This window comes from Diprion similis, chromosome 9, assembly GCF_021155765.1.
Source record: "Diprion similis isolate iyDipSimi1 chromosome 9, iyDipSimi1.1, whole genome shotgun sequence".
In the NCBI taxonomy this organism is placed as follows: Eukaryota; Metazoa; Arthropoda; class Insecta; order Hymenoptera; family Diprionidae; genus Diprion; species Diprion similis.
In genome coordinates, this window is record NC_060113.1 from 2,509,260 (window position 1) to 2,531,150 (window position 21,891).

General features: G+C 33.9%; 2 protein-coding genes across 2 annotated transcripts in view; one reads left to right on the plus strand and one right to left on the minus strand.

The window, feature by feature from the left end:
- LOC124410700 (formin-like protein) overlaps nt 1-19,296 on the minus strand; it is a 42,336-nt gene extending 23,040 nt beyond the window's left edge. The window contains exon 1 of the mRNA XM_046889283.1: nt 18,933-19,296. Within this exon, the coding sequence (XP_046745239.1) occupies nt 18,933-19,166 (234 nt within the window). The 5' untranslated portion in view covers nt 19,167-19,296. The remainder of the gene's footprint in view (nt 1-18,932) is intronic.
- Nucleotides 83-21,550, plus strand: LOC124410704. Its single transcript, XM_046889287.1, has 4 exons — nt 83-96; nt 18,403-18,407; nt 20,266-20,738; nt 20,802-21,550. The coding sequence occupies exons 3-4, from the start codon at nt 20,334-20,336 to the stop codon at nt 21,090-21,092; spliced, it is 696 nt and encodes a 231-aa protein (XP_046745243.1). The 5' UTR covers nt 83-96; nt 18,403-18,407; nt 20,266-20,333; the 3' UTR covers nt 21,093-21,550.
- The last annotated feature ends 341 nt before the right edge of the window (nt 21,551-21,891 follow it).

A 21,891-nucleotide genomic window follows, 5' to 3' on the forward strand; every position in this document is an offset into this window, starting at 1 on the left:
ATGAAATAACAGCAAAAGAAAAAAAAAAAGAAAAAAAAAACCGATAACTTTGGGTAAAAATGAACTTCAAAATAAAAGTCAAAACTACTTGGAAGCGTGAATATTTCGAATGGTTAAATTTGAAACATGCGAAAATAAGATCAAAAAAAAAAAAAAAAAGATATGAATTATTCGAAATCTTGATTTTCAAAAGTGTCAGTGACTATAATAAAATGACTACTAATCACTGCGACTTTCAGAAATCAATATTTCGAACAATTCGCCTTTTTTTCTTCTTTATAATTTTCGCTTGTTTCAAAATTTCTATATATAATATATATATATATATATATATATTGAAGTTTTTTAAAACTTACTTGATTTTAAGTGAATTATAGATATATATATATATATATTCGGCCATTCGAAATATTCACCCTTCCAAGTTTTGACCCCTGCAAGTGAAAAAAAAAAAGAAAAGAAAAAAGAAAGAAGAATAAAAAAAAAATTAGTCGTCTCAAACGAAACCACTGATGTACACACACACACATATACACAGTATAGATATATATATATATATATATATACTTTCGTTTCGTTTGAGACGACTAATTTTTTTTTTATTCTTCTTTCTTTTTTCTTTTCTTTTTTTTTTTCACTTGCAGGGGTCAAAACTTGGAAGGGTGAATATTTCGAATGGCCGAATATATATATATATATCTATAATTCACTTAAAATCAAGTAAGTTTTACTCTTTGTGTGTGTATATATATATATATACACACACAAAGAGTAACTGATACGCTTCGCGGCGCTCTTCTTCCACATCTTTTATTTTCTTCTTCTTTGCATCAGCAACAGCAGCGGGTCGTACGTTGTACGTGATTTGACTACTTAAGTTAATGTAGGTGTAAGTACAATAATATATAATCTTCCGGCTGCACCGCGAATCGCGAATAATTATATATGTATATAACCACATGAACGTATGTTGTGTTATACGTGTAGGTAGGTAGGTAGGTACGTATACCTGTAGATATATGTATATATAATAAATGACCACATAACATGTATATATAAGGTATAATACGGAGGTATATGTAAAGCGGATAGAGGAATGGAGAAGGTACAACATAACTGCAACGTCGCGATCAGTGCAGGTGAGCATCTGAATACCAAATCCTCGTCTACGCATATATATTTCTATACCTTGAAACTATAATAATACGAGAGGAAAATAACTTGAGATTTTAGTAACGCTATAATTTTTTCAAGCACAATTAATTCAATTTAATTCCAAGTATTTAAAGTAAATTTTTTAAATTTTAAATAAATTTCAACCATTTTTTTTCTACATAAATCTCTATAATTCACTTAAAATCAAGTAAGTTTTAAAAAACTTCAATTTATTCTTTAATAATATATTTACTGTTAATTCAAATAAATAAAATTTTTTTTTTTTTTTTTTTGTCTGATTCAACTGAATTATTTTTATTTCAATTGAATCTAAATCTTTTTTCTCTCAAAACAGATAATTCTCACAAGAATCCGAATGTAATTCTAATCATCTTGACTGAATTTTCTCTAATTTAATTATTTCTCAGTTGACTCTGTTGTTTTACTTAATTCTTAATACTCCAGTGAATTTAGATCTTTTGCGTTTATTCAGATGAACTAGAATTAATTCAAAAACCAATCAAGACCTCAATAGAGCTAATTATTATCCCCTCGTAAGTATATAGGTTGCACCTGCTTACTCTCCTTCACTTCCTCTCAATTTTCAAATATTGTTATTAAAAATAAAGAAATTATTATTACTATCATCATCATTATTATTATTACTACTCGCCAACTCTTCGTTTATACTCGTAGTTGCATACATACAAAACAGATAACACCTGTGCAATGCGAAACGTTCGCAATACTTACACACTTAGTTTATACTTATGCTCGTTCGCTGTCGCGAAAACGAAACGGAAGGACGGGTTCCTGTTTCAAGGCATGCGCGTCTAGCGGTTGGAGGAAACTGCTTGTTAAACATTAAACAAACTACGCCACTCACACTTTGCAATATATATACTCGTATATATATCATATCGCTAATATCAGTATTACATACACGGTCTATAACACAATTCTAACGCATTTAAGTTGCAAGATTATACATATATATATTACATGAAAAGTAAATTTTTATAAACCACCGTTATTTATAAATATTGTCGAGTGAATCTGTTTGGTCAGTTTTTTTTGCACGATGAATTGCAAAAATACTATACGCTTTCTATGAGGAGGCAGGGGGGAGGGGGGCGAAACGGGGTACTTAAGGAAAATACTTAGTTTTCGATGAGTCAAATACGCTAAATAATATCTATATATATATATATATATATATATATATATATATATAATTTTTTTGAATTGTAACCAAAGAAAATAATAGTAATAAAAAAAAAAAAAAAAAAAAAAAAAATTACTATCAGATGTCAGAGAAAAGATATTGAAACAGAAGAATAGAAACTTTCTGAAAAATTCGTCGACGTCGCGTTAACACACCAAAAAAAAAAAAAAGTTCAACCCTGTCTAATACCATCTTCGTATATATAACGTAAAATAAGAAACCAATAATATTCCAAAAAAAACAATCAATATAATTCGTTACCTGTAACAATAATATTACCCATTAATCGACAATTTAGTATTATAATAAATATTATAATAAATTATGATAAATTACAAGGCTGCGGATATTTTCCTTTTTTTTTTTTTGGTTTTTTTTTTTTTTCATACATACATACCGTAACGCCGCCTGCAGCAGCAACGACACATTATCGTCACGGCTTAAAAGATTTGCGGGAGTTGTTTTTAAGGAGACAATAGCATGGCGTGGCGACACACGCATCGTACGTATTATACGTACACAAGTCGAAACGAGACCAGCGGAATTACCTTAATTGAAATAATTAAGACCGAGTTCAGCCCTCTAGCTGCGTGACTTCGTGTGACACTTTTTCGACGATAGCCAGTGTACGTACCAACGACGCGGTATTATTTATATATATATATATATGGTATAATTGTAGCAATTGCCTCTGCACGTAATATTGAAATGTCGGCAAGTATCGTTTTGCAATATTTCCGAACATATTAATATACACATATATATACGAGTATTCGTATTGCGGATGGGGTGGTTTTATTTTCAGTTTTTTTCAAATTTCGACTTCTGCGCTCCCCCGATTCGTTCCAAATAAATGAACAAAGGTTCATCCGATCCAAAGCACAGATCTCATCTCTGTCTCAACCCTAAACCCTAAATTTTAAACCCCATAACGCAAGGGTTGTGAATTTTTTTTCAGATTTTTACGATGAGAATCTTGACGCAAGGAGCTTATTTTACATAATAATAACTGGACGACATATGTATAGTGTAACCGAGTGAAAAACACTTGTTTTATAAATCTTTAATTACGAGTTCAAGTTTTAAGTAAATCGAAAAAGTTTAAAGTTTCACTAACGTGTTCCCTCTCTTAAGGTGATTTGGATTTACTTGATCGGAACCAATTTGGAGAGGCAAAACGGTCAAGTTTCCAAAAATTCCAAAAAAAAAAAAAAACAAGGACCACCATGTGACTGTATAATATATCGTATCAATAATGCACGCGTCGATTGACCCGCAGTATACATATATAGACGTGGTGTAGGGTCGGTGTTATGGGGGTGCCCGCGGTACTCGGTTCTCGAGGGCTTTCAACCCTCTCTCGTCGTCTGGGACGCCCGCACCGTCGACTCCACCTCCTGGTGCAGACCGAGCTTAACGCGCGCCGGATAGAACAATCGATAACCGTTGCAGTTGTGAAAAACCAGGGTGCATCGGCCTTCTCGCCTCGGGATTCGCGTATAACAAGTGGATTTCGTATATTCTGATGCAGCTGCAGTAGCTGCTATTTATACGTATACATTATGGTGGCGCAAAAAAACCGACTGTTTTTTTTTTTTTTTTTTTTCTTTCGAGTTTCGTGTGACAAAATGTTAGTTTTTGATGTTTTAAGAGCCCACTCCAAAGGACAGTTAAAAAAAAAAGCTTTAAGAGGTCGCTCTACATTTTTTAAAACGTCAGAAATCGTCAAAAGTCGATTTTCTTTTTGATATTTTTTTCTCGTTACGGTATAATTTTATAGACAAAAAAAAAAAAAAGTTTCCGAAAGTTTCAGTTCAAAATTTGAATTTTGAAAGGTCGCTCATAATTTTTTTTCAATTTTTTGGTGCATTTCTTTAGATCTTTTCGAGCGACCTTTTAATATTTATATTAAAATTTCATACATTTTTTTTCTTCAATTTAGTAAGAAAGAATCGATAACAATACACCACGACATGAATTAAAAATCAAACAAAATACTGAAAATATCGTTTTTTTAATTTAATTTATTCACGATTTTTGACGTTTTAAAAAATTCGGAGCGACCTCTTAAAATTTTTTTTTTGAGCTGTCCTTTGGAGTGGGCTCTTAAAACATCAAAAACTAACATTATGTCACACGAGACTCAAAAAAAAAAACAAAATAAAATAGTCAGTTTTTTGCGCCACCCTAGTATACATATGTATATACATATATGAGAGTGGGCCAAAAAAATGACAGTTTTTTATCGTTAGTCACAGTGAAAAATACCGTTCAAGATAAGGAAAAACAAATTCTGTAAAAGTTTGAGCTCTAAATATTAATATTAAATTTTTTTTTTTAAATTATATTATTTATTAATTAAACAATTTTTTTCCCCTTTTTTTACATAGATTTATATGTTGTGTATAACACATTTTTTAATTTGATTGAAAATGGAAAAAAAAAAAAAAAAAAATTCATACGCCCTTTTTTTGCATTATAGTAACGCGATGTATCATTAAATTGTAACAAATGATAAGAAAAACATTTTCTTCTATGTAATTAATCGCAACACGCTGTGACGTCTACACGGTGTGAATAATAATTCGTTTGAGGCTAGAACATTTTTTTGCTATTCTATTCATTCGAGGAAAATAAGGGAAAAACCCACAATTCCGTAATTTTCTTCTTTCTCTGTATGTATATCTCTTCCTCCCTCTCGCCGTTTCTTCGCCGTACTTTGTCGGTGGTTTTCCGTCTTCCGGTATAACCGTGAAGCTTTACACCATCAGTTGGTCATATCCTTTCAGTGAAATCAAGGACACATGTAATACGTACGTTAGACACGCCCTTCGCGTCACCTCGTCACATATGAATATGTAGATAAATATAAACTGTGATCACGCATAATAATAATAATAATAATAATAACAATAATAATGATTTACAATTTTTTGCAATTATAATATATCACCGTGTGTTTCTTTTTTGTAAAATTACTTTCATAAGGGCATAAATCGATGAATTTAGTGAACGTTGAAAAAAATCTCTCGGGTATATCTACAGTGATGGAAAAAAAAAATCTTAACTTGCGTCTACATTCGTACAGCCTGAATTTTTTTCCGTATGGGAATTGGGCATTATCTGGGGGGGGTGGGGGGGGGGTTGAATTCGATGGTGTGACGAAACAACGATCGCGATAATCTGATATTCATCCCTTAGAGTGAGAGGCATATTTGTGCTGGATCAACTTTTATGGGAAGATCTGAAATCGGATATTGAAAATTCAAGATGGCGGATCCAATACGGTGGACGAAAATGCAAATTCGATCAAATCCGGAGAAAAAACTTTGTTCAGGGATTTTTCGTGGTCGCTGATTGAATTCGACGTACTAAATTTTCAAAAATCTAATTTCAGAATCGTAATCAGCGATCGAAAAAACTTACAATTTATGTAAAACGTGTATTCGTGTCAAATCATGTAATGAATTATCTCTTAATTAAATTTTCACCATTTTTTTTTTTTTTTTTTTTTTTGCAATCAATTTCATTCTAACAATAATAATTAACCTTATATCGCGATAATTACTCTCGATTATTGAAAAGCTACTATCAGCATACTATCAGAAATGTCAAAAAAAAAAAAAAAAAAAAAAAAAAAAACGGAAAGAAATATGTTTTCAAAGTTCTCTAAATTTATGTATGTGTACATAAAAAATGGATATAAAATGATATTGTAATTATGTCCGAGAAATGGATTGTCAATGGCGACGATGACGACGACGACGCTGATCGTGAGTGCCACAGAGAGCTGCTCGTATTATACTTACATGACTAATTAAGATTACAAGAATCGACGTGCACGTTATGCGTATAATATATAATAATATAATAATGTTGATTAATTATCATACGACGATATAAACCTGGCGGTGATATAATAATAATTAACGACGCCGATGATCGTCAAGAGTAATTGAAAGAATTACAATTATTATATTTATATACAGGGTGTCCAGCGTCAATGACATATCAAATTCCCCGACACATCCTGGTTTTCCAAATTTCTTCTACAGCTAGATACCCTGAATATAAATAAAGACGTTTCTCGTATATATATATATATATATATATATATATTTATAACAATTTCTAACAATTGTTAATGTGTATAGAATTCGAAGTTTAACTTGAGAATCTCGGTTTTGATTGTTTTTTTTTTTTTTTTGTTTTCGATGTGTTAAATTGCGTATAAGAAGTATGATTTTTTTTTTCTTTCAAATCTCGAATATTTCATTTTATCAATTTCGTCAATACTTTACACATTGTGCAGTGAAAATTTTTGAAACGTTAACAAAATTTAGATAATTTAAATGATTTTTTACGAAAATTCATCGATAAAGCTGTAAAAAAAAATCGATATGTAAAAAAAAAAACGAAAAAAAAACACGACAGGGTCCATTTATCGAATACCGATACGGTTTGATTTGGTTCGTCGAGTTGAATGTTCGGCCGGTTTGAATAGGCATGAGAAATCACGATGCGTCATTTCCTGTGAGGGATGCCATGCCGGTGCCGTGGAGCAATAGCAGCAGCAATAGTAGTAACTAAATAATAGATACACAACGAGAACTCTGTTATTGCAACCGACTATCGACATCCCCATTCATTAATAGCAAATTTGAAGTGAATCGAGAGCGTCGTTTGTAGACGATTATTAACAATTAACAGATATATGAATAATAATAATAATAATAATCCACCTAACAAAGTAATGAAAACGAAAAAAGAAAAGTCACAGATCTGCGTGAGAATTTGAATTTGAATATAAATTATTTTTTTATCAACGCATAAAGAAATTACTTAGAAATCATTAGAGATTTTGTGACGATAGTTTTACTCTATTATCACTCATTGTTTCACCGGAATTTATCGATTCACATTCTCAAAACGATCGATTGCCTCTCGGAAATAGTGTTTCTAATATCGCGAATTTAATTAACCGTCTATACGGGGTGAAAATAAGAAAAATAAGTAAGTAAATAAATAAATATACAAAATAACGTATATTGTATATATAGTGGTAGAAAAATAAATAATTTCAGTTATAATATTATCAGTGGACTTAAATACTCGGGATAATATTCGAAGAACGGAACGAAAAGTATATATATATATATATATATATATATATATAACGATACGTACGTGGGGTACGTGACGTCACAGATATCGGTCAGCATAATGAATAGTGACGTCACGCGACAGCGGTTTAATATCTATAGATACACATTATTATACCATAAGTCAATCACGGATGTGTCGCACATTTTAAATTTATACCGTAACTTTGTCACGTGACGTTATGGTTATTTGGAAACATAAACTAATTAATACAGATATTAATGATGATAAATCGAAGGGAAAAAATAAATCGTTCGATTGATTCTGATTAACCTGAATTAACGAGAATTCATTGGATTATCAAAAATTGACTGAAATAAGGAGAATTAGCTGAAAAATAATTATAAATTATGAGTATAACTGAAATCTTGCCAAAATTATCTGTTTAGTTATATATATTATAATATTTTTCTTTGAGTAGTCGTGTTTTCAAAATTCATATTACTAAAATTTATGTATATATATATATATATATATTTAAATAAGTTTACAGTTTACAAGAGTTTAAATCATATATAAAACGTCAGAAATTGTTCCAAAAATTTTTATCCACGTATATACAAATCTATAAGCAAAAAGATTTGAAGAACCTTTGTAGGTAGGATAATTAGGGAAGAAAATTGCGGAAAGAAGATAAAAAAAAAAAAAAAAAAAAAAACCCCAAAAAAATAATAAGTAAAGAAAGGAAGTACATATAAAAAAAAAAGAAAATATAAATAAAATATATCTTTCAATTTTCTTCCACTAGTTTTCATTCATCGTTCTTCGTCGTACTCGTATTATATTATATATACGTATACACATGTGTATATATATATATATATGTGTACATACACGTATGGTATAAGGATTGAAATATATATATATATATATATATATATATAGTTGGCCGTCAGTTCTCGCCTCCTTAGAGTTAATTTCCCTATTAATAGACGTATATAACGGGTCCAGGAGAAAGATGAGGAGGATGAGGATGGGGATGGGGAGGAGGAGGAGGAGGAGGAGGAGGAGGAGGAGAACGACCGTCGAAGCGTGTACAGTCTGAATATAGCTGCGGGTTAGCTGTGTGCTGCTGCCGGCGTGTAAGAACGTACATCACATCTACGGGTATATAATGTATATCGGTGCCCCTTTGGTGCATTTATAGATTTATATCCTACGTCCAGGGCCGTTTATAGTAAGCGAGGTTTTGTTGTTTTTTTTTTTTTTTTTTTTAGGGGCGGGTGGAGGGTGGTGGAGGGATTTCCTCTTTCGTCGTTATAAAGGAGACTCCATGCAGTGTACTTCAGGGCTAAACTTATGTTTGGGCTTCTGAATTTTCAGGGCTAAACTAACCCTAAGCACGCAGGATTTAAGAAGATCGTTTTTGAATTTCGACTGTCTCATCCCCCAAATTATTTCGAAATTGTTGGATATAATCATTACCTAATTATTTTTTATTTTTTTGAATTTTTTATGTCAACTTTATGACCCGTGAAGCCAAAGGGTTGATTTCCGTGTTCAACCCTTTCCAAGGGAAGAATGAATCTACCGAACGGATTTTGAGTACGAATCTGGACTCGAAATTTTGAGATCAATTGAATGAAAATTGACAATTTCGAGTCCAGATTTGTACTCAGATTCTACCCAATTTGGGGATCAACCCACTTTGGTGCACGGAAATTCAAAAATTACCTTTTTAAGGATCACCTTAGTGTGTACATAATTATACCTATACGTGTATTGTAATCTACGAAACGTTTTTAGGTGCATGGAAACACGTGACGCGTGATTTTGGCAGCCCGCCGAATTAATCCACGTGTATTACAATATGTTTGCAAAATAATTTGGCTAGCCGAAACATTTTGCCCCTTTTTCTAATTTATAATAAATTTCAATTTCATCCTCCGTTTAAATGATTAAACATTTTCATATAATTAGCCGATTGATATTCATCTCAGGATTAGAGTTATTAATCATTGTTGATCAAAGACGATATATTTCAAAATCAAAGTACAACAATCGTATATATCGATTCGAATAGGAGTTTCATAACGAAGCAAATATCGAATTCATGAGGAATTTGGAAAAGAAACCGAAGATAAAAAAAAACTAGAATCAAAAACTAAAATCGTTAAAATAACGAAAGTAATTACAATTTAAAGTGTAACACGAAGTTATAAACCATCAACAGTTAAATGATCTCGACGTTAGAATTTATTATAAAAAAAAAAAAAAAAAGATACACATACACTGCACGTGAGTTTATCAATGATAATAAAACTTAATATGGGTCACAAAGTCCACGCTATTATAAATATATATATACGAGTACGTGAAAAATAAAAAAATTCCATGAGCAAGAAAAGGTTGAAATGATTTCCGGTTTACAAATTTAAATTATACATCGTTATTTCGCGAATTGTTTGCAAATTGTAGGAGAGAATAAAAAAAAAAAAAAGGTTCTACTTAGGCATTCTTGCAATGAAAAATTGAAAAAAAAATAAATAAAATCTAGAAAAAGATTTCTTCAGATTTTAGTTACACAATAATTTTTTCAGTTCAATTAATTCAAATTAATTTATGTAATTCAAATTAATTTTTTTAATTCAGCTTAATTCATTTTAATTTATGAATTTCAAAAAAAAATTTTTTTTCAAATCCTACTGATTTTTCTGTTGTTTTGTTTTCATTTTCCGCCAGTTAAAATGAATTTTTTTCTTTCCATCTCCAACAGATAATTCTGTCACGAATCCAAAACTAATTCAAATCAACTTGACTTAATTTTCTATGGTTAAATTCTTTCTCAGTTAATTGACATTATTTCAGTTATTTGTTATTGTTGTTATTATTATTATTTCATTCGATTTTCATAAATTCAATAATTTTCAATCAATTACATTATTTCTCATTAATTCCTCTAAAATCATCATTAATAATAATAATTCAAAAACCAATCGACACGTGAATTCAACGAGTTATTTTCCCCCTCGCCCCCCATACGCATTATTAGAAAATCGATAATATCGGAAAAGCGGAAGTATGAGAACCCCGGAGAACGAGGAGGAGAGTTGCTCGTCTAAATATAGACTTGCTAGTTTTATCTTTTCCTGGAGATATTTCAGTAGGCGCCCCGTTGCACAGCAGCAGCTAGTCGCTTGCAGTCCGCTGCACCGCTTATGCAGCTTGTAAGCTGCATTGTTGTTTAGAAGAAGAGCTGCTGCCGCTGCTGCCGCTGCTGCTGCCCTTCGTCTTCCCACCACCCCCCCTTTTTTTCCCTCACCCGGTAAAACCGATGCGATTCTCTCCGCGAGTTGCAAAAAAATTTTCGCCAAAATTCTCCTGCAATTTGTTTCTATTTCTCTATTGTCAAAGACCTCGGGGGCCTTTTGAAATTAAAAACCGTTAATAATATCGTTAAGTTGCAAATGTTTTAAATGCAATCGAAAAAATAAAATAATATAAAAACTGTTGGCTAATCAAATCAAAAAAAGTAAAAAAATATCGCTGAAATAAAGGTTTCGATTTTTTCACAATATTTGACGCAATTTTTAACGTTAAATTTAACGTATATATGTATGTACATATATATATATATATATACTCTTTCAAATCTATACTTCCGAAACATTGAAAAATGTTTTATATATATATATATATCTTCTTCAGGAATTTTTGAAAATTGATATTTTCTCCATTTTTCAAATCATTATCGTTAAATACAGATTTTATTTTTTTTCTCTCTTCACAAACGTTTTTTCATTTTTGCCATCTTTTTTCTTTCAAAAATCGACTCGGTACGATCCGTACATCGCTTGAAATATCAAAATTGCTAAAAAATGAAGATTTAGTGAAACCAATGAATTATGAAAATTTATACAAATTGTTTACAATTTTTTTTTTGTATTCATTTATTTATTTATTTTTATCATTTACCATTATAAACGGTCAATTATATATAGGCGGAAACTTTCCTTCAGAGTGATACGGTCCTTTGAAGAATACCGAAAGGTTATCATCAAAGTCACGTTTCGTTACGATTATGTAATACGAAATGTTGTTATTTATAATATCATATATATATATATATATATATATATATATATACGGTTTGTGAAATGATCGGGGCAAAAGTCGTCTGTGATCAATGATTCAATTCAGAGCGACGCGTTGGGAAGAGTTTAATATGGAGCATTCCATGCAAATCCAACCGCGCCGCGCCGTCCGACCCTCACAATTTTTGATTTTCTTCAAAATTTTTGCTCCGCAATTCTCTCAAGTCTGAAACAGTGCCCCAAATTTTTTCACATTTTTTCACACAAGTATTGTGAATAATTTTGAAACGGATCTTTTTTTAAAGTTCTCAAAAAGTCTATTTTCTTTTTTCAAACATTTCAATATCGGGTCCGTGATGAGCGGATTTTTTTTTCTCAATTTCTTTTAGTCCCTTTTTATATTTATTTCTTTGATTAACTAAAACGTTATTTGAACGGTCTGAATAGTCTCAAAAAATTCTCAAAACTTTCATTGTTCACTTAGAACACTTCTAAACCGGTTTCATTATGAAATTGATAAAACAAAAAAAAAAAAAAACCATTGTGCGGAAAAAACCATGCAAAAATCGTTCCGTAATGAAAGCGGCCTAGAATTGTTCCAAGTAAGAAATACAAGTTTTGAGAATTTTTTCGGGAACTTTCAGACCGTCGGAACAATGTTTTGGCTGTTCAAGAGAGAAAGAAAAAAAAAAAAAAATTTGATAGTGCTGAAAAAGTGAAAAAAAAAGAAAAGAAATCGCCCCATTGTGAACCCGGTCTTGAAATGTTTGGAATTGAAAATACAATTTGTGAGATTTCTAAAAAAGATCCTCTTCAAAATCACTCTCAATATTTATAAATATTTGGCCAGTTGAACAGAAAAAAATCTGAAAAAATACAGAATACTGATTTAGCGTTGGGACAATTGCAGGAAAAATTTTTAAGGATTTGCGTGGAATTCTCCATTAAAAACAATTGAATAAAATGTAAAAAAAAAAAAAAAAAAATCATCTGCATATAACAAAAAAAATTAATGTCAAAATTTTAGTATTACACACCTATACAGATACTACTTACACACTGGAAATATCTTGGTGAATATTTTTAGACGTTGTAAGACGTTGGGTAAAAAAGAGGGCTGAAAAAAATTTAGATATCTATTCGCGGTTCGGATTAGCAACGATTATTTCCCGAGAGCGGGTGAATGAGTCATTCTCATTCTCATTCTCTCATTCTTAGTCTCAATCTCGTGGCCGAAACTCTCGTGAAAGTGACGGAATCACGCGAAAAGCGTAGCCACCTTGCAGAGGTAATCGACCATACATATTATATGTATCGATGTCATATACAAACAAGCATATCATACATTCACATTGATACGTAATTTTTTTCATTGATAGAATGCTTTTTTTTACCAGTCCAATGGGAAATCCGCAGAAAAATATAATAAAAAATTAAATGTGTATGTATATATACTATATATAGTAATATATACATGTATAAATAAATAAAAGAGTGAAAAGTTTCACAAGAGACATCGATCAACGCCTCCTGCTTTTAATTTCGCTCATTCAAGCGTACGAACAACTTCTTTCAACGCTTGATCAATAAAAAATTATATTCTATGATACAAATTTTGTGCCACACAAGTGAAAGTATGAATTATTACATTTTCAAATATTCCAAACTGGTCGAAAAATAAAAATTAAAATTAAAAAAAAATCAGGAAAAAGATAAATGAACAAATAAAATATCGCAGTAATCGTCACGAATTATGTATCACGAAACAACATTTCCAAGATATAAATCAAAATATTCCATCACTTTTCCAGGACTTAGGGCTCAACTTTTGTTTCCCACCATATGTAATTGAAATTTCCAAGATTCAAGGATATTCAAGAAGCGGTGCAGACACGCTACTTTTTGTAACCGCAATTCATGGTGTTAACATCGTGTCGAAATTGAGCCATTGATTAACCGGACATTAAGAAGAGTTTCAAAGGAAAAATAAAAGAGTGGGAGGGGGGGGGGGGGGGGGTTGCAGATAGAAAATGCTTGATTTACTTTTACATTAAAATATATTATATGATTTATTTTCGCCTTTCGTTATTATTGTAATTAAATTTCATACGCGTGGTGATATTATTATTATTACTATTATTATTATACACGGAATATAAATTATGCGGATTATCATTATCATCATTATCACCATCATCATCATGGAAATAAGAGGAGATGGAGAGAAAAGTGAGAAAAACTTAAGCTGGAGAAGAGAAGAGAAAAGAAGAGAAGCGACTACACGGAGGTGACGTCACCTTACAGTCGGTCATTTCATGCATCTACGTGTATTTATGTATTACACACACATATTATACCGTACATGTTTATCACGTTCGTATTTTGAGCATATTTGTGTGTGTGCGTGTGTGTGTGTGTGTTGTGTTGTTACGTTATAAACACACTTCTTTCGAGAGACTAAGCGATGCATGATTCACACGGAGCGCAGACTTTTTAGTCATTAAAATTGTTGCCGTCGTCGTCGAGGATAACTGGTGATATCACGCTCCGTATTTGACATATATACATATACATTTATACTTAAATACACGTTCAAAAATATACATTATCAATAAATTTATAGGTAAAATAAGGAAGAAAACAAAATATTCACAAGTAACAAAAAAAAAATCACGGTAAGGCGAACTAATGAATTGATTAATTACATGCATGTGTCGTCAAAAGACTTCGCGACTTAATATAGGTATATGTATATTGTATATATATGTATACATACCAAGTTTCTCTTTTACCTCATCAAACATATATATATATATGTGATAATCAGTAATTTTAGTACTAGTTTCGTTGTTACATAGTATGAGATTTGGTAATCAGTCCAAATGACTTGGTTTTATTTCAAAAATCAAAGTTTATATTTAACTCGCCGCGAGCTATTTTTAAAATCGATATAGATCTCTTTGAATACGGTTGCGCGTAGCAGCCTAGCAGCAGGCGGTGCGTTAAGCAATTTGGATAACGGTGTGCGATCGTTGATCAATTTTAAGAACAGTAATAATAGTAGTAGCTAATCAGCATATCGGAGGACAAAAAGTATTTTGTTGGGAAAAAAAAAGGTGAAAAAAAAAAAAAATTAATTAAAAAACAAAATATCGATATACGTACACTTGAACAGATTACCAAAGTTTCTAGCCGATCGATGTTCAGTTACGATTGAAAAATTTTTCGAATACGATAATTCCGCTCTTTCGAAATTATACTTTATATGTATATATGTATACTACATATTGCGCCAGAATAACAATTGCGTTTCTGTGCAGTCATGGGGTTCAATTTCCTTAAAACTTTCACTGCGTACAGGATATTATATATATCTATATATATATCATACTATGTAACATATGTATGTATATATATATATTATGTATGTAATATATGAATGTAGCGTAACGCGTTTTAACATGTTTATTAAAATGCCATATATTTAAATAATCACACCAGCGCGGAGAAAGAAAGAAAGAAAAAAAAAGGAGTAAATCATTAATAAAATGACTGAATTTTCATTTCGTTTTCTTGTCCCATAGAAAGACGCTTTTTGCAGGCGAGATGCAATTAATAAAGAAAAACACAATCATATAATTCTTTCTTTTTCTCTCTATCAGTTTCGGAATGCAATTATAACTCTCGGGATATTTTATACTTTCTTTTAATTTATTTATTTTATCGCGGCTTGATAATCAAAAGATTCAATTTATTATGTATATATATAATATCGGGGAAAGAGAATCTTGATTCTCATTAGCAGAATTTAAAATCTCACGAACTTTCGTGCATCACGCATTTCCGATCGGTGATTACCGTCTAATTAATTAAGCATTCGACCTTTCAGTATTTAACTCACTGGTAGCTCACGTTTCAACGATTTAGCCGCATTATTAAAGAGCCACATAGACCAGCTGATTGTTAGTATATCTATCTATCTATATATATATATATATATATATTACTCGGTGCAATAAAATGCGGTAATAGGGCTATTTGTATTTACTTCATTGGCGGTTCGGTTCGACTAATGTTCGTCAATGATGAGAAAGAATCAGTTAAAAATCACGCGACACGCGCAGCAAAGTAAAATTATACAGATATATATATATATATAATACTATACCCTCGGCGCACTTTCGACTAATTAATTAACACTGGTGGTAGAAAGTTTATTATTATTATACAATAATAAATAATAGCCGAAAAGTATAATTAAACGATTGAAAATGGTTTTAACTGATCTGGGCAAATAAATTTTTCGCCTAACTATTTAGGTAAGGAAAAGAAGAAAAAATATTATTTATTATTTAACGCTGATGATGGAAAGAGGATAATTTAATCGTATAAAAAATTTGGATCAAGCTTACGCAGAGGAATCTAACTTTTTCTTCATTCATATATGCGACGGTGAATAATTTAACGAATGAATCGATCAGTGATCTGCAATTATATCACGTCTCGTAAAAACGATCTCATATTTCAGTAAATTCCACCGTCTAATTATCAATAAGAATGAAAGTTAGTTAGTTAGTAACGTTACTGGGAAAATGCATTCAACTCCTCGAAAGTAATTCTTAAATTAATGTGATTTTCGTTGCGTTACCGTTGCTAACTTCAGCCTAATAAATTACCTCCGTTTCTCATATTATCTCATTTCATCTCACCTCTCGTCGCACGTACGGCACGAGAGTAAAATCGGTAAGTAAAAAGAAGATACACATTTAACCGGTTCGTAATCGTCATTGAAGATGTAAGTTTCTTCGAGTACCCAAGCAAAGTCATTCACTGTTTTTGTTGTTATTGTTTGTTTTTTCTTTCTTTTTTTTTTTTTGGTGAATAAACCTACTGACATGCAGAATACCGAGATAATGAGAAGAATTAAGAGGAAGAAACTGGTATTCAGGTGTTTTATTTTAACCTGTGGACAACGAGAGGTTCGAATCTCCTGCATGAAGCAAAAGCAGGAAGACGACCTTTGGAACAATACGCACTTATCATAATTTAGCATTCTTGGTCGCGTGGGTTGCGCGTTCCTGAACAATGTGGACCGGTCTTTCTTATATTGTTACTTAGTCGGTACACGTTGTGTAAATTACGTTCACCTGTATGTGTGCACCGAGGTATGCATCGCAACACAACTCGTGCGGAGTTTATTCGACGCAAAATCGGTTTCTTCTTCGTTAGAATAATTGTTGACTTTAATTAATCAATCAATTTTTCTAATAAGATTAGTCGCATATCTTTTCTCGAGAAGAGTTTTCAAAGATTTTTTGTTGAATATGTACAATTGGTTTAAATACTTTTTCAAAGAGACTTGATTGAAGCTGGTTTGAATGTTTTCTAGATATATACGTGATGTTATCTTTGTAATCAAAGATTTCGATTCGATGACGCAATGAAGCATCAGGGGAAAGAATGACTATTTTTCAAGTCTATAATGAGTTTGAAGTAGTTAAGTTTTTGAAATTATATGAATACGTTTAGTCTTATCGTGATTTATCGCATCTCAAACATTTCTGGAATTATGAATTATAACGATTTTCTCGAAACGTGTAAGTATCGTTGTTACAATAACGTGACTAACTTCGGTCTCATAGATTTCTTTCTCAAATCCCTAAATAGGCAAAATGAATTTCCCATTTTTCTTTATACATACACACCGTGTGAGATTCTATTCTGTTAAAAACGGGTTCATGTCAGGATGGCGCGACAAGAATGAAGATGAACTAACACGAGAGCCTAGATTTGTGGGGATGCCGGTCGATAAGGGGTTGACGTAGTGAAACCACGATCGGCTGCAGTTTCTGAGAGAAACAGCATTCGTCACTTGCGCGTGTGTGCAACGTCTGTAATAACAGCAAAGCACTGCGGAGTTTATTCGAGGGGTGAAGAAGACAGGGGAGTCAGAGGCAGAGGCGGGAACATTCGAAACAGTAACTACATTCATGATGTTATTATATCCATTGAGTTATTGCTCTAAATTGGATATGGCGGAGAAGAGGAAAGAAGAGGAAAGAAGAGAAGAAGAGAGAAGAGAAGAGGAGGGAGAGAACGAGACCGCAGCGGTCGTGCCTTCCCACAGGCGGGGAAGGATGAAGGAAGAGGAGGAGGAGGAGGAGGAAGAGGAGGAGGAAAGACTGGTTGATAACGAGACCGACCTGCAGGCAGAGTTGAGTCGCCTGACATATGTGTAACACATAAATCCGTATGCGTATAGGGCAAAAGAAGAAGAGGAAGAAGAAGAAGAAGAAGAAGGACGATCGGGCCGAGGGGTCTCACTCGGAATATATTTGAATGGATCTCTTTGTTTTTCATATCTCCTTAGGGAGGATTCAATCGGTTTGTCGAAATAACCGCTCAGCATGCGCAAACATAGTAATAATATTAAAGCCGAGTAAATAGGAGGATTTTTTGCTAGGATTTCGTTTTTTCTTTCAACTTCGTCTTTCCTAGATGTTTGGCGTTTATGTTATCCTTAGCGCCGATCAAAGTTGTTGAAATTCAATTAAAAAAAAGCGCGCGATTATCGATGCGCATTTGAAAATTATGGTAAACTGTTATCGATCGAGTATTTAACGATGATTGGTTAAGAATTGTTGTCAAATCTCGAGAGATTTTTATTCCATAATCTTATATAGAAGTTTTTGTTTATCACGGTTTATTAAACTTTGGAAAATAACTTTGGTAACGGTTTTCCTCAGCATTAGTCGTTACGATAACGTTACTAACTTCAACACGGTACAAAAAGATAAGTTTCTGAACACGTCCGGCTGTCAAAAGCACGTGTCAAAAAATCGAAATTTAATGAACGTTTCCTCGTGGACCAACAATGCGAATGAGGATGAAGTTAGTAAAGGACGGAATGTCCTAGCTAGGAGATTTAAATCCACCAATCCAATCAAAAAATAGTTCAATTTTCAAGATCGAACTTCCTGAAAGTAATTTTTAAATTGCCCAATAACGTTGATTTTCAGCATAACCGAATCTCTCTTACATTAACACGTTACTAACTTCAGCCTAATAAACCCGATGAAAAATTTCGCCTATAATGATCGTTCGTCAAATGCCTAAAATTTTGGAGTTCGAAGTAAAACCTCGAGCACTTTCACGTGCGTACAGAACAGTTATCGACGGAGCTGTGATTCCAAGCTCGGAAAACATCCGAAATAAAAGACAAACTGAAAACAAAAGACGGCCCAGAAACGTCAGAAACGTCAGAAACTGGGCCAGCCTGACAAACCACTGACGCGTGAGTGGGAGCCAAAGAAAAGGAGGGAAATGAACAGACAGAAACAGATTCTTCGACTTACCAGGACTTTGGCGAAGCGGCTTTCCAGCTCGGCGGCGTCGGGCATCGGGAGCCTGGGCGGAGGGCCTCGGAGGCTCCCAGCTCTGTTGTGGGGCCCACCTAAGGTCCCCATGCCGGATCCTGGACTGTGCTGAGAGGAGTAATGCTGAGGAGTGGTGCCGTTCCCCCTTTTATGATCGCCGGCGTTGGTTCCGCCGTCGGTCGTGTCTCCTCTGCGGCTTTGCGCGATTCCCATTGTTTTCCCGGCACGCGCGCGCACGCCAACTTATCAGGATGGTTCGCTGTTAATTTCCTGGCGTTTTATCGCTCGTGAAAACTGCGATGACACTTTCGTCGCACAACACGCACGCACGCACGCACGCACGCAATCAACCCTTGGGGTGGCTGAGCGGAGAACGAGACGCAGGGCGAAACCTCCTGCCTCACCCTCGAGGTGTCATCACGATTTTTGTAAATATCCTACCACGGTTTTTAATGTGTACACACTCGTTGTTCCCGCGCCCTAATATTATCACCAAATACGCGCAGACGACGCGACCGAGTACGCGCAGCGGCGTGCAACAGGTACCCTGCACCGCGAAACGACACCATCCATTGCGACGAAACTACGATAACTTTGTAAGAACTCTCGACTCTCGACCGCGGAGTATTCCTCTCGCTTCTAGCCACCTACTGCTTCTGGGGTTTCTAACTCCCGACAACTCTCATCTCCGCTCGCTCGTTGCATCGATCTTCGCGCTTCGCCGCTTCGAGCGGTCTTCGCGACAACTAATATTCGATCGCATGGACTTACCCCGCTTCGACGCAATTCAAACCGATGCGACATCTCTACGTTTCGAAGAGAAGTTCTGAATACTGAGATCTCTGACTTACCGACATCTACGTGGGTCAATGGTCTTCTGTCCTTCTTTGTTTCATGCGATAGAAAAAGACGGTGAATCTGCTGTTACCGACCAGACACGACGGCAACTTTCTTACCGTCTTCGCGTACTGATAAATAATGCGCATTGGTTGAATGTCGGATTAAAGTATAAAAACAAAGTTATCGATCAACACTTGACTCACTCAATACCCTAAACACGCAAAGAATAATACCCTGAGACCAGATCTAATAAATACTCAATGTTCGAAGTACTTTGAAGCAGGCTAAAGACGGTCAGATAATTGCATTGCCCTAACTTACCGAGCTAACTCACTGTTGTTCTAAGTTGGTTCTAAGACGTTTTAATCAATGGATTGTGTCTACGGTGCTGCCCTCTGTGCTCAGCTTCGCCAAGCTCCAAGTAACGTAATGAACGTAAATAAATAAATAATAATATACTGACTAAACACAGACCTGATCCTGCATCGTCTTTTCAGAGTTTATAAAAATCGTGAGAAGCTTAATTTTGGCATATAAAATATGCCAAAGTCTCCGTTGAGTGCGCCGAGCGGCAGTGACAGGCGAAATAAAAGTTATGACTGGGCGACGCGAGATCGGCGTCACAATTCTGGACATCGAGGAGGTTATGGAGGTTATGGAGGTTATGGTCAGTTCCAGGGCGAGAAGTACGAGTGTTTTGTACCCGGGCGAAACGACGCCTCGCCACAGAGTACCGGGGACGATTTTATACCCCTTGGAGTCAGCAGCCCGATCGATCATCATCAGAGAGGTAACGGAAGTTGGCGTGGACCAAGACGCGGTCGCGGAGGTTTCAATCAGCACAGAAACAGCTTCAACCTCGACAGTCCCAGGACGAGTTTCAACGATTCCAACTCTCCCAGGTTCTTTCAGAGGCATCAATTCTCACCGCGAGGGGTAAGGGAGGTTTCGTTACAGCGAGGCTGGTTTTCTTTGTCACTTTCTAACTCTTACTCCACTCGATTACAGCCTCGGCAGAAAAACGTGCATAGGCAAGTAGACATAGCGGCTTACGTCGATGTCAAGTCAATGCTGGAGGATCCTTGGGCTGATTTGATGACGAAATTAGAAACATCGCAGTCCTTGTGCGGACCCAGGAATGATTCTACGAATCTCGATGCCAGCGGGAGTTCCTGCGGTAGTATTTTAATGGGCAATCTGACCGTCGATTCTAACGGCAAGAATTCAAGTTCCGAAAGTCAAGAGTCCCAGATTCTAGCTGCCCCTGAAAAATCAGAATCGAAAACAATGCCAAGTTAGTAAAGTCTTAGCGGTTTAATACCGTCGAATGTAAATACTTGATGAGTTCGTGTAAATATTTTGGAATATGAAAAGATTTTTTTTTCTTTTTCTCTTAAATTTTCAACACTGACTAATAATTACGTGGGATTCATACTCACAACTTATATTGGTAATGTTTTCTACTCTTCTCTGTGAAGCAGATCCATTAGGATATCATATCAGCAGTGCAACTACTTCCAGTATGCTGAGATAAAAGTAGGGAAATGATATTACGATAATAGAAAAACAGATAATATTCTCACTATTCCTGGCTGTGATGATAAATAACTGTTTCTACTCACATTTATGTGCAATTTTATTGTTTTTTTTTTTTTTACGGATTTTACTATCAACTGAGCCGTGAAACTTTTTTCTGGAAGGATAAAAATGACCCCAATCGCAAAATATATTCTACGAAAGATTGACACACAATTTGTTCATAAACACATAAATTTTCTTTTATAGTTTCACATGAATGTTGATTTGAGGTAGTTTATTAATCTGCATAAAATTATGAGTGTTTTTATCGCATTCTACATTATGCCATAGTCAAATTTGGCATTACAATGCAATGGGATCCTAAGATTGCGATCACATTGCTTTAATATCAGAGGACAGTCTTTCTGAGATTTTATACAGCTCGAACTAAGTATTAGTGCAATTCGAGGTTAAAAACGAAAGTTTTAAACTTCCTTAAATGTAGATAATGATAGTAATAATAACTGACCACGCTTGTTTAACGTTCTGTAAAATTTCAAGACCTTACAAGATTGTGAGG